The sequence below is a fragment of the Nicotiana tomentosiformis genome, chromosome 8 (assembly GCF_000390325.3).
Source record: "Nicotiana tomentosiformis chromosome 8, ASM39032v3, whole genome shotgun sequence".
Lineage (NCBI taxonomy): Eukaryota > Viridiplantae > Streptophyta > Magnoliopsida > Solanales > Solanaceae > Nicotiana > Nicotiana tomentosiformis.
Genome location: NC_090819.1, coordinates 23059356 through 23072873, shown reverse-complemented (window position 1 = coordinate 23072873; position 13518 = coordinate 23059356). Strand labels below are relative to the sequence as shown.

Here is a 13518-nt window from a genome sequence, read left to right as displayed (position 1 = left end):
GTAGAGATTTCCTAATTACAGATAAGTTCAGGTAACTACACGGTACCACAGAAACAACAAAAATCACTGTTCACACGGTGTACGCCTACACGCCCGTCACCTAGCATGTGCGTCACATCAACCCCAAACACATAACACGTATATTCAGGGTTCATACCCTCAGCTCTAAGATTAGAAGAGTTACTTACCTCGAACAAGCCAATACCAATGCCGAGCAAGCCAAGCGATGCTCCAACGACGCTATCCCGCATGTTCCGACCTCATAACGGCTCGAAACTAACCAAAAACAACTCAAGTACATCAAACAATGCTAAAGGAACCAATCCCGATATAAAAAGATCAAATCTTGAATCAAAAGCCCAAAATCGGCCAAAAGCCTAACCCAGGCCCGCACCTCGGAACCGGATCAAAATTTATAAAATCCGACAACCCATTCAATTATGAGTCCAACCATACTAGTTTCACTCTAATCCGACTCCAATTCGATGTTCAAAACTCAAAAATTCATATTATGAAACTTTAGGCCAAAACCCCCAATTTCCTCTATGCCATTCACAATCCCATTACCAAAAACGAAGGTAGATTCGTGATATAAAATCAAAAATGAGTAGAGAACACTTACCCCAGTCCACAAGATGAAAATTGCTTCAAGAATTGCCTCAATCCGAGCTCCATAGCTCCAAAAATGAAGAAAGAACCAAAACCCTCGATAATATAGCTTCTGCCCAGCGATTTCCTCATTTGCGGACAATTCGTCGAATCTGCGACCACCGCTTCTGCGGACGAAGCTCGCATCTACGAGTGTGGGCGCTTCTGCACGCATTGGCCGCTTCTGCACACGCGCATATGTGCCCTGGCATCCACTTCTGTGATGCCTCTGCCAACACTCCCTCGCTTCTGCGGCTGTTTTGTCGCTTCTGCAACCATCGCACCTGCGAGCCCATTTCCGCAGGTGCGAAGACACCAGCAACAGAAAAATTCCAGCCTTAGCCAAAACTTCTAAAATGCTCTGAACCTCGTCCGAAACTAACCCGAGCCTGTCGGGACCCCGTCCGAACATACGAACAAGTTTCATAACACAATACGGACCTACTCGAGGACTCGAAACACACATAGCAACATCAAAATGACGAATCATACCTCAAATCGAAATCTATGAACTTTGAACTTTCAAATTCAATAACTCATGCCGAAACATAGCAAATCAATCCGAAATGACTTCACATTTTGCACACAAGTCCCAAATGATAAAACGAATCTATTCCAATTTTCAAAATCATATTTCGTCCCCAATATCAAAAGTCAACCCCCCGGTCAAACTTCCCAAAAATCCAATTTGTGCTATTTCAAACCAAATTCAACTACGGACCTCTAAATCACAATCCGGACGCACTTCTCAGTCCAAAATCACCGAATGGAGCTAACGAAACCATCAAAACTCCATTCCGGGTTCAAATTCACAAAACGTCAAACTTGGTCAACTCCCCCAATTTAAAGCTTCAACCATAAAATACATTCCTCCAATTCGATTCTGAATAACCTGAAAACCAAAACCGGCGATTCACATAAGTCATAATATATCATATGAGGCTATTCATACCCGTAAACTACCGAGCAAAATAAAAATACTTAAAATGACTGGTCAGGTCATTACAGGTAGTGGTGGTAATTCAGCTCCCCATGGAAGTTCATCCAAGGTGCCCAATTATGAAGGATACAAGTAGTGTTTTATTGTTGTAATAAGTGTATGTACATGTTCAGCTTGCAAAATGTATGAAATAAAATTATGTTTCCATTGGAGTTAAATCTAATTGATATTTATCATTAATACTTCAGTACAACAATTTAACATACACCCAACAAAAAAGAAACAATTGCCATTCGCCATTATCGTCATTGTCTGGCACTATTTCATTGTCACTGTCTTCATCTTCTTTGTCAACATCGCGTACGTACCCTTCGGGACTGAGGGCATCGTAATCTAGGCCCCAGTTGACACACATTTTGAAACTATTTCATCGCTATCATCTATAAGACCACTTGCTTGATTTCTACAACAATATAGGACTCCTACGTCCAACGTCTATAGTAGAAACTTAGGTAGTCCCTACCACTCGGCAACTGTTGGTAAAATAGGATAATCATTGTCTCTACGCAATTTCTCATTTTTTAATAAATCCCAGTACTGATCCTTCGTTCCTCTCAGGAAATTAAGATTATCCATTACATGATGAACAACTAGTGCCTTTTCCATATCTAGAATCTCCTTCATCAAATGCCGAATCATTTCTGGTTCATCTTTGTGTGTGTTTGTTTGGAAAGTTGAAGACAGTGCTTGTGGCATAACAAGCCCATGCCAGTGACATAATACTTCATAATCACATCGTTTTCACCCCAAATTCGCATACCTTCAGGCTTTGTAGAATGCGCTTTGCCCTTAATAATGTGCCCTGCAACTTTGAGATCAGTGTGTATATTGATAGGCTTATTTTCCAAGGTACGCAGAACACCATACCACTTGTCATCAACCAAATCAGTATAGCAACCTAGCATATTTTTTTCTAGGAAGGGATCGATAGTGTTAAGACGTATTCCATAGGGATCTGTTGAACTACCTTCACCCTTTTGCCTCTGTTTGAACCACTTATTAAATGTTAGTGGTATTTTTTAAAAGGATGTTGTAATGTTTCTTCAAATGGTCTTTGAATACAGATGTCTTGGTTCAGTTTAAGAAATTGTCTTGTACGTGAAGCATAACGCGCTACCAATATGGGTTATGTGTATTGTCTTGTCGACCTGCAAAAGCTTCCGTTCTGAAAAGGTTGTCTTGTACCCTAAAGAATCATTATCACGCGAAGCATAGCGCGCCATTAAAATGTTGTTAGTAGTTTTTATATAACATGTTAATTAATAGTGTTGTGTTATAATACCCATTGGTAGGACGGAAATCAATGTAGATTTGAATAATGGTATGATGAACCCATTAACCAGGAATACTACAAATCATGTTTGCAATATGTTTGGAAAATGACCAGTGAATACGAACTCCAGATCTTTAAACTACAATAACAACTTGCGGCAGTGAAGGAGAAACTAAAAGATGCAGAAGAAGAAAAAAATAGGTTGGAAGAAAAATTTAAGTGGTTGAAGCACAGAATAATGGGCGATAGTAACTAAACAAACACATGGATGTGTTGAGTGTAGTATTTTATATTTATGTTTTACGTGTCATGCATTTTCATTAATTGTACAGAATTTAAATTATGTTAAGTTGTCGTTTTGTTTTTTTGTTGTAGTATTAAACTAATAAATAACCCGAGAAATAAAAACACATGCGAAAATAATTGTCACGAACCAATTCTCCCTCCGTAAGACGTCGTGACGACACTTAGTTTCTACGACTAGGTAAGCCTAACAAAATGCGAAAATAACAAAAATGGAAGTAAAACTTAACAACTAACTGCAACAGATAACTAAATAACTGGTAACAATGCTGCTTGTCATGTACAATAATCAATACTCTAGTAATACACAATATTCCCAAAACCTGGAACATCATAAGTCACAAGCTACAGAAGGAAACTAGTATCTCTATACACCAGAGTCTAATAAAAGAAGTACAAAAAGTAATTGACATAGGAGAGAATAGAGGGGGACTCCGAGGTCTGCGGACGCAGCAGATATACCTTGAAGTCTCCAAACTGTCACTACTCACTGATGACGTGGCTGATAATAAGCACGTGGATCTGCACGCAAAACATGTGCAGAAGAGTAGCATGAGTACACCACAACGGTACCCAGTAAGTGCCAAGCCTAACCTCGATCGGGTAGTGACAAGGTCAGGTCAGGCCACTGGTATATAATAATAAGACAGATGATATAATAAAATGAAGTAAAATGGAGACATTAACATAAAGTACTCACAAAGCAATAACAACACAACACAATGAGATAACAACATGGGCTCTCTCGAGATACCGTCTCGTAGTCCCAAAAGTAAATACTCAACAGTGAATCTCCGTAGATAACGTCTCGTAGTCCCAACAGTAAATATGCGAGGAGATATCCTGAGGTACTGCCTCATAGTCTCAAAAGTAAATGTACAGGGAGAACTCCCGAGGTATCGCCTCATAGTCTCAAGAGTAAATGTGTAGGGAGAACTCCCGAGGTACCGCCTCGTAGTCTCAATAAGTAAACACATAGCTCAAACCGATAAATATAACAGTTAACAGCAAGAATCCTCCAATTAAGACAGATAAAAATCAAGGAGAAATAGGAAATCAACTGGGCATGCTGCACAGAGTACAAATAAGCAGCTAAATCACGTATACATGCGATATTAGACTAAGTAGGATAACTACACATGCGGGTATAACTCAATTAAGATGAAAACAGGTTACTACTTAGTAAAGAAAATTGGGTTTTACAACAATTAGCTTGTGTACGCACTAGTCACCTCACGTACACGGCACTCACATATCACAACAGTACCAAATCCTACGGGAATTTCTCCCATATATGGTTAGACAAGCCACTTACCTCGAATCAAGATCAATCAATCTGTAAGAATGCCCTTTCTTCGATTATCAGACTCTGAATGGCTCAAATCTAGCCAAACACAATTGCATATCATAAATACAACTATAATAGACTCATCTAATTAATCAAATCAATACTTTAACAAAAAATTCAAAAATCGCCCTAAAAAGTCGGCCTGGTCCCACGTCTCGAAATCGGATAAAAGTCACAAAATATGAACACCTATTCACTCACGAGTTCACTCGTACGAAAATTATCCAAATCCGACATTAAAATCCGAATCAAAACTCAAAAACTTAGTTGAAGATTTTCTCCCATTGTTTCCAAAATTTTCAACCCAAATTAGAAATTAAAGGATGGAACCAACTATAGATTAATGGAATATAATCATAAATGAGTCAAGAATCGTTACCCAATAGTTTTCTCTAAATATCCCCCAAATTTTCGTCCACATTCGGGCTCTCTATCTCAAGTTTTGATAAAAATAGCTAAACCCTTATTTTTGAAATGTTAGAGTCTGCCCAGTTGCTCACACTACGCGATCGCAGAAATTCTCCCGCGATCGCGTAGAACAAAATTCCAACAACATAAAAACATGCTATGTGAATGCGTCACCTCACCCGCAATCGCATACCTGTGACTGTATAAACCTACGCGATCATGTAACACTCCACGTGACCGCATAGAATTAGGGCTGGGCATTTATCGGATAAAATCGATAACCCGAACCGTTAATTATTTATTAGGTTATCGGTATTAGGTTATTGGGTTAACGATTTGGTAACAGTTTAGAATTTTTTCACTATTGGGTTATCGGTTCGGGCTTGGGTTTGGCAATTCTGTTAATGGGTTAACCGATAACCCAATAAGGATTAACGAAATTACTACTTTATCCTTAAGTATATACATATGCAGATATGCTAGGGCTTCATTCTTTCGGTCTTTCCTATTCTTTCTCAGCCTCAGCCTCAGCCGCATTCTTCAGACTCTTCACTCTTCAGTTGCTTCAAAGTTTACATTTCTCAGCCGCATTCTTCAGCTTCATCTTCATTCCTCGTGTAAGTTTTTAATTGCTTCATCTTCATCTTCAGTTGCCTTCGTCTTCATCTTCAGTTGATTCAATCGTTTATTAAGTGAATGACAGATAATAAAGAACTTATGCCTAAATAATCATAAAGATACCTTGAGTATACAAAACTTCCATAAATTAAAATTTTATATATGCTATACGTGACATTTTTATTGAGCAAAATATATACTTAGGCTTCTATATTCCTTTTCTATTGAGCAATATATATATATATATATATATATATATATATATATATATATATATATATCCTTTTTTATATATTTTTAAATAATACATGCTGATGCTGTTGACGATCCTTTAGAATTTATATTTTTGTAAGTTGCTTCAAGAATTCTTTTAGGGTTCACTTCAGTACCCTTTGGTTCATTAATATCTATGGCAATAAGTGAATTTCTCATAATAAATGCTGGAAAATACTTTCTTAAATTGCGCTGCAAAATACTATTTTAATCTTTGAATGGTTAGATTTTGTACATTAAAACGCATATATAAATTATGAATGGAAAGGTCCAGTATCTATTTTTTTCAGTTGCCTTATGTCTAGATTTTTCATCTTCAGTTGCCTTAGGTCTAGATTCTTCTAATTTATTTTTTAATTTGTTGCCTCCCTGCTTGATTTCTTTTAAATTCAAACTCACAGTGACACAAACGCATGGCTGAAAATATCTTAATTGATAAGGTGGTTGGTGAAAGTGGAGCTTCTAATTCAAATGCGACGGCACAATCTCAATCAGTTCAATCGACAGTAAGGAAATAAAGAAAAAAGAGGTCTCCTGCGTGGGATCATTTTGACCAAATTATTGATTCGGAAGGAAATCAAAAGGGTGTCTGTAAACATTGCAAAAAAGAATATTTTGCTGATACAAAATATAATGGTACAAAATCACTGCTTGCGCATATGACCAATTGTAAAAAAATGCCTTTGGATATTGAACAACGTCAATCAAAATTAGCCTTTTAACCTGTTCCGGGGGGTAATAAGGGTGATATAGCCATTGTTCCTTGGAAATTTGATCAAGAACAATGTAGGAAGGCTTTGTGTCATATGGTGATCGTTGATGAACTTCCTTTTAGCTTTGTTGAAAAGGAACGGTTTATGAATTTTATGAAAATTGCTTAACCTTTTTTTCGAATTCCTTCACGTAGAACTGTGACTCGGGACTGTTTTGATCTTTTCAATGAGGAAAAATGGAAGTTGGGGAAGCTTTTTAAAGATCAGAGAGTTTGCCTTACCACTGATACTTGGACTTCCTTACAACGAATAAATTATATGTGTATTACTGTTCATTGGATTGATAGTGAATGAAAAATGCATAAAATAATTATCAACTTTTGTCCAATTTCTAGTCATAGAGTTTTTAGTCAAGATTGTCCCTTATGTTTGGGGGTAGACCCAACTTTATCCTTTAAATTTAACATTAATCATCATTTGTCCTCTAAATTTGCAAAACCTGAGCACAAATACTCCAACTAACGGAATGGACCAAACCAAGTCGATGATGAGATGTGGTAATTGGCAAGCCACGACTTCAGTAAGTGCTCAAGACCTTAAGAAACAGTGATACGGTAAAAGCAGCAGTCTTGGACTTGAGGACGTGCTAACACCATATGCAAGGTGTCACTAGGCACCAATTTGCATTTTCTATGTCTGTTTCCCGGAAGTGCTCGTAGGGGTGAAATCAGAGCTGGGTTTGATATTTTTTGGTTTAATTTGCAAGTCACTGGTATTAGTCCGTTAGTTTCCGCCTCGGTTTGGTACATTTCGTTAGTTAGACTATTTGTGCTCAAGTTTTGCAAATTTAGAGGATAAATGATGCTCAATGTTGAATTTAAAGGAAAAAGTTGGGTCTACCCCAAAACATAAGGGATAATTTTAACTAAAATCTCGGGGTGAAGATATGGCAAATAGTATTGTTAGTTATTTGAAAGAGTGGAGGTTACAAAAGATTTTCATGGTCACAGTTGATAATGCTAGTTCAAATGATGTGCAGGTAAAGGAGCTTTCTAAGAAGTTAACTAAATGGGGGACCAATTCCATGAATTAAACGAAGATGTTCTTTTGGGTTCAATGGCAAAGAAGATGAAGGAAAATTTGATAAGTATTGGGGTGATCCAGAAAAAATTTGGTAAGTTAATTATTCAACTTATATAACACATAGTATGTTTAAAAATATTACTTGACTTAATATTTTTTCTTTTTATATTTAATAGGTGTAATCATGCCTCGACTTTGTGGTCTCAAAGCTATCTCACATGTTTGGAGTCACTATGAAAGGATTGAAGAAGGTGATGATGGATGGTAGAAAGTAATTAGTCATTGTCATCTTGTTTTATGTTACAATGTACGATACTAAGTCCTTAATGAGGCATGTTGAGTATTGTTTGGAGCGCAATTTGGTGAAGCCTATAAGGATTGAGTAGTTGTTGTCTTGTTAACTTGAATTTGAACTATTAGTACTAAGGTATACCTGCTCCACATCCGCAGGCCTTAGAGTCATCTATTCCTTTACCTTTACTTCCTGTTGTATTTTCATTCAGATAGTGATGTAGTAGACACTTTAGCTTACTCTGTAGAGCGTATGACTCAGTTTCACAGGTCTCGGGGAGTGTATTGTTGAAATTTTATTTTCTAAAGTTTATATACGTTTATCAGACTTGTTTTAGTATTTTATTAATTATACCTGTCAAGTTATTATCAAATATTAGGCTTAACTAGTTGTAGACACTAGGTGTCATCACGACATTCAACGAAAAAAAATTAGTGTCTTGACAGAATGTAGCCTTTCGGCTACGGATTCAACATTAGATTGAATCATATTTAAATGGTATAATTAGTTTAGTATAAAGTTAAACTTATTAAATTTTAATCTTGGATTCTGGTCGACGGTCCCTCCTTATATTTTACAAGGCACTCTTCACTAATCTTAAGGTCATTTATCCATTTGCGAACAGAAAGAATTATGTTCTATTACGTGTAAGCCAAAGAACCAATTGTAAGATAACGTGTGCCGGACGCGTTAAAGAATACATTTATCTCTCATTAATTGTATTAGGATTTTCAAAGAAATCTATTTCTATCTTCTTGCCGCCACTTCCTCCCATCCACCACCTTACCACCACCGTTGACTTCACTACTATCCATTTTTCTTCTACTTCTTTTTTCAGCCACCTCGTCTCCTTCACTACCCTCGTTTTCCTTTATATTTGCCATTACACTACTGTCGCCAGCTCATTTCTTCCTCAGCTTTTCAGATCTGCCACCACCTCCTTCAGCTTCACCCGTTTTTCTCATAATAAAACCAGTAAAGAATACATATGCATAATCCCGGTCCAAATCTCCATTTTAGCCAGCTATGAACATCACCAAAATCACTTGATACATTGTCCATCTACCACCATGAAACCAGCAAAAAAGAAATTAAAACGGAAAACATAATGCTGAGGTCGAAAGAGAAGTCGACGGTCGTGTTTGCGTTGCCGAAAATCATGGTTGTTGAACCGGTAAAAAACCCATTCTAAGACTATTTTTCTTTTTAAATTCAAAGTATTCTCTCTAATAGAGATTAGAGAGGGCTTGAAGAACGGAGGAAAATGAAGACACGCCAAGAACCACTACTGGCAGAGAGAGAGAATCGTTACATATCTTATCGGAATAGTGGGGGACTACGGCAAGTGGAAAGAAAGGTGACGGCGACAGCAAATTCAGGATTAGGTTTGAATATAGTTTTTGTACTCAATATTTTATCTTTTTAAAATTTATTTTGGGCCCAATGCCACATGTCTTGTTTTAATTAGTCAAAAAGTTATGTCATCCGCGAGTGCATTGCACACCGTCTTTATTATTTGCTGGTTGTAAAAAAAGTAGCCAATTGGTACTTTTATTGAGTAGATGGCTTGTTCAATTGAAACAAACCTAAGATAAGGTGTCACAGAGGAAAATCGGGATAAATTTAAGGGGCCGCATATGATTTTGGCCTTTTATAATGTTCTAGGTCACTTCACTTATCGCTTTAAGATTTTGAATCTGATACTCAAATTATATTGTCAAGCACAATCCTTCAAGAAGGAAAAAGAAACAATTAATGAGGCTTTAATCTAACGTGTTAGAAATTTAAGATCTCAATACTTTTTTGTTTCAGTCTATTAATTAATAATAAGAGTTTAATTTCTCACTTTATAAATCCCTTCTACTACTCCTTTTATATATATATATATATATATATATATATATATATATATATATATATATAAATAGAAATGTGTTAGATATTCCTCGAGTCTCTTACAAACGATGGATAACAATCATTTCTTATTTCTTCTTTGAAGAACGACGGTTAACCATCTAATTTATTTATTTTTTGCTAGTTATTTGCGGTATAAAAACATAATAATTATATGGGGTAAAATATGCTATGACACGTGGTCGTCCAAAAAAGGGACACGTGAAACCCAAGACGGAGAGATGGCCAAAGACCGAAGGCAACTGTTTCATTTGTCACCGGAAAGATAACGCTCATAAAGATGTGATAAATGCTCTTCGCCCAATAGCATTTAATAGAGAATATTCTATGGCATTAAGAGCAATTACCCGTTACAGGAAATTTGACATTTATGTTCACCGTTACATCTTCATCAATATCCCTCATAATTGGCATTAAAGAAAGGCACGATCCCAGGACCTCCTTCCCTAGACATAACTATAAATAGTGAGCTCAGTTATCATTGTAAGGGACACGAATTTTCTGACAGACTTACACTACATTCTATACAAATCTTAATACCATTTTATCTTCTTACTTTTTGATTTCGTTGTTGTTGTTGTGCTCGAAAATCCTGTTCCGGGAACTGTTGCTTCTACTGTTTTGTCTACATCCTAAGGCTAAGTATTGCATAATTCTTTGATTATTTTATTATTTCAGGATTAAATTAATTCATTTGTCTAGAAACCACGTATAAATTCAATTGTACCATTTTACGGGTAAACAGTTTGGCACCCATCGTGGGGCCTAGACAACCCTGTAATTAAATTGATTCTTACCTTTTTACTAACCTGTTTTGATTTTTTTGTCTTAGAAAAAATCATAAGAAATGGCAGACAACACTTTAATAACATGCACAACCTCGAGATTCGAGGGGATCAATCTCATTCCGAGGACTCAATGAGTGACACCCACGATGAGGGGAATGGCACCACATCGGTGCATGACAAGCAATATCCTCGACATGTTCGGGAGAAAACTCCCGATGATGCTAATGAGGAACATGTCGTTGACGCGGTAAGGGTCTTGCAAGAGAAACAGGCGATCATTCTAGGCCACCTCATGCGACAGGATAAGGTTATGACAGAGTTGAAGCAGGCGCTATCGGGAGCTTCAAATAATGCAAACAAACGAGATCTGATTCCTCTAGAGTCTCCAGCGAATCAAACACATCAGAGGGTCAACAACATCACTCCCAGGGGTGAAATTGGATTCGATGGGGGAGCGAGGAGCGGATTCGGCCTTAATAACGAGAATGATCCTTTCAAGAATGAACTTTTACGGTTTATGAGAGAAGTGAACACTCGCATGGACCAGATCCCGGGCGCGCCACCACTGCTGAAAGGTCCGGACTCCAAAAATTATACTCAATTGTCATACAAACCAAGTGCGGCACCAGAGTTAATCTCGAAGCGTTGCAAAATGCTTGAAGTGCCAAAGTATGATGGAACTTCAGACCCCGATGAGCATATTACCATATACAGGTAAAGGGAAATGATTTAGCTTCTCACGAAATTAAATTTGTATTGCTAAAGAAATTTGGAGAAACCCTCATGAGAGGAGCCTTGATGTGGTATTCGCTGTTATCCGAGCTTTCCATAGACTCCTTTGAAATGCTCGCGAATTATTTCATCAAGGCTCATGCCGGGGATAGAAAAGTACAAGTCCTAAAGGCTGACATATTCAGGATTGCGCAAGGAGAGTCCAAGCTGCTACGAGTGTTCGTTACCCGATTCCAGAAGGAGAGAATGTTGCTCCCGGCTATCCCGGATGAATGGGCAGCTGAAGTATTCACCAAGGGATTAAATTCGAGGAGTTCAAACGCTTCCCAAAAATTGAAGGAAAGCCTACTCAATTTGAAGCAGCGACCTGGGCGGATGTCCACAACTGGTACGAATCAAAAATAAGGATCGAAGAAGATCAGGTTGATTTTCCGTAGTCCAAAGTACGAGAAAAGAACAGAGAAAAATCAAAGGATGATTTTGATGCGGACAGGCGGACTTCGACGGGCCACTTTTTGCCCTACGAACGGATCGAAGGCCGCGGTAGAGGTTTTCGGACAGTGGATAGGTTTACAATTGACAGGAGGACTGATCGCGACCGAAACAATCGATCACTGCATGATAAAGAAGCATCAGGGTCACAGGATCCTTCTTACCCCAAGTTATTGGAATATAAATTCAACATCAGTATTGTGGAGTTAGTGTCGGCCATGAGAAACATCAAAGAAGCATGGTTCCTGAAACCGATGAGATCTGATCCTAGCTAGAGGGATCCCAGCTTGTGGTGTGAATACCACATGACGAATGGCCACCGGACAAAGGACTGTCGACACCTCCGGAAAGAAGTGGCAACATTATTGAAGAATAGTCACCTAAGAGGATTCTTGAGTGATCGAGCTAAGAATAATTATAGCCGTAACCGGTACAACGCGGAACCCTCGAATGTAGGAGAATATCCCCCATATCAAACAATCAATATGATCTTTGGAGAGAACGAGAATAACGGGGTCACCTTTTCAGTAGAAAAGAATATGAAAATATCAATAACGCATAGCAAAAGGCTTCAGGAAGACGATATCACTTTTACGGATAAGGACACAGACGGATTGCTGCTACCACACAATGACGCACTGGTAATTTCTTTAAATGTGCTAGATTTTAAGATTAAACGTGTTCTAGTGGATCCAGGAAGTTTGGCTAATGTCATACAATAGAGAGTATTGGAGCAAGCTAAACTCACCGGAAGCATTATTCCGGCCACAAAGCTCCTCGCCGGATTCAACCTCGCAAGTGTGACAACCCGGGGAGATATTTTATTATTCATGAATGCTAAAGGAGTAATGAAAACAACTCTTTTCAAAGTGGTAGATGGTGATATGGGATACAACATCATTCTAGGAAGGCCATGGTTGCACGAGATGAAAGCTGTACCATCAACATATCATCAATCGTTGAAGATTCCAATGCCCGAAGGAATTAATCAGATAAGGGGTGATCAACCAACGACAAGGGAGATGAATGGAATTTTGGTCTCCAGTAGCAAAGGAAAGGAACATGTGGCATAACAATTACGGGGACCGACGCCTACTCCCGAACCAGATAAAGTTAGCTCGGGGGAAGAGGCGTCGAAATATTATTAGGTTCTGAGATATTTCCAAGTTCCAAAAGAGACCGATGCAACGAAGTCCACAGCGGAAGAGCTGGAGCAAGTGGCATTGTTCGAAGAATTCCTAGAAAGGAAATTCTACTTGGGGACAGGACCACACCCAGAACTCAGGTCCGACTTTATTAAATTCCTTAAATCTAACGCCGATAGTTTTGCATGGTCGCATGAGGATATCACAGGCATCCCGACAGAGGTAGCCGTATATAAGTTAAGCTTGGTTAACAACATACCTCCGATAAGATAAAAGAAACGCCCTGTTGCCGAAGCCGGGAATATATTCATCAAAGAAGAGGTAACCCGCTTACTTAATATCAGTTCAATCTGAGAGGTAAGATATCCAGACTGGCTAGCCAATGTAGTAGTAGGTCCATAGAAGAATAATAAGTTTTTCATGTGTGTAGATTATAAAGATCTTAATAAGGCATGCCCAAAAGACTCGTTCCTACTGCTAAACATCGA

General features: G+C 38.1%; 1 protein-coding gene and 1 long non-coding RNA gene across 2 annotated transcripts; both read left to right on the top strand.

Moving 5' to 3' along the window:
• Nucleotides 1-7124: 7124 nt before the first annotated feature.
• On the top strand, nucleotides 7125-8240 carry LOC108947732 (uncharacterized). The gene is made up of 3 exons (XR_001972271.3): nucleotides 7125-7164; nucleotides 7624-7758; nucleotides 7844-8240. It is a non-coding gene; the product is annotated as an uncharacterized lncRNA (long non-coding RNA).
• Nucleotides 8241-12190: 3950 nt separating this feature from the next.
• Nucleotides 12191-12958, top strand: LOC138897183 (uncharacterized). Its single transcript, XM_070183143.1, has 2 exons — nucleotides 12191-12526; nucleotides 12608-12958. Exons 1-2 carry the CDS (start codon nucleotides 12191-12193, stop codon nucleotides 12956-12958), a joined length of 687 nt encoding a protein of 228 aa, XP_070039244.1.
• Nucleotides 12959-13518: the final 560 nt, after the last annotated feature.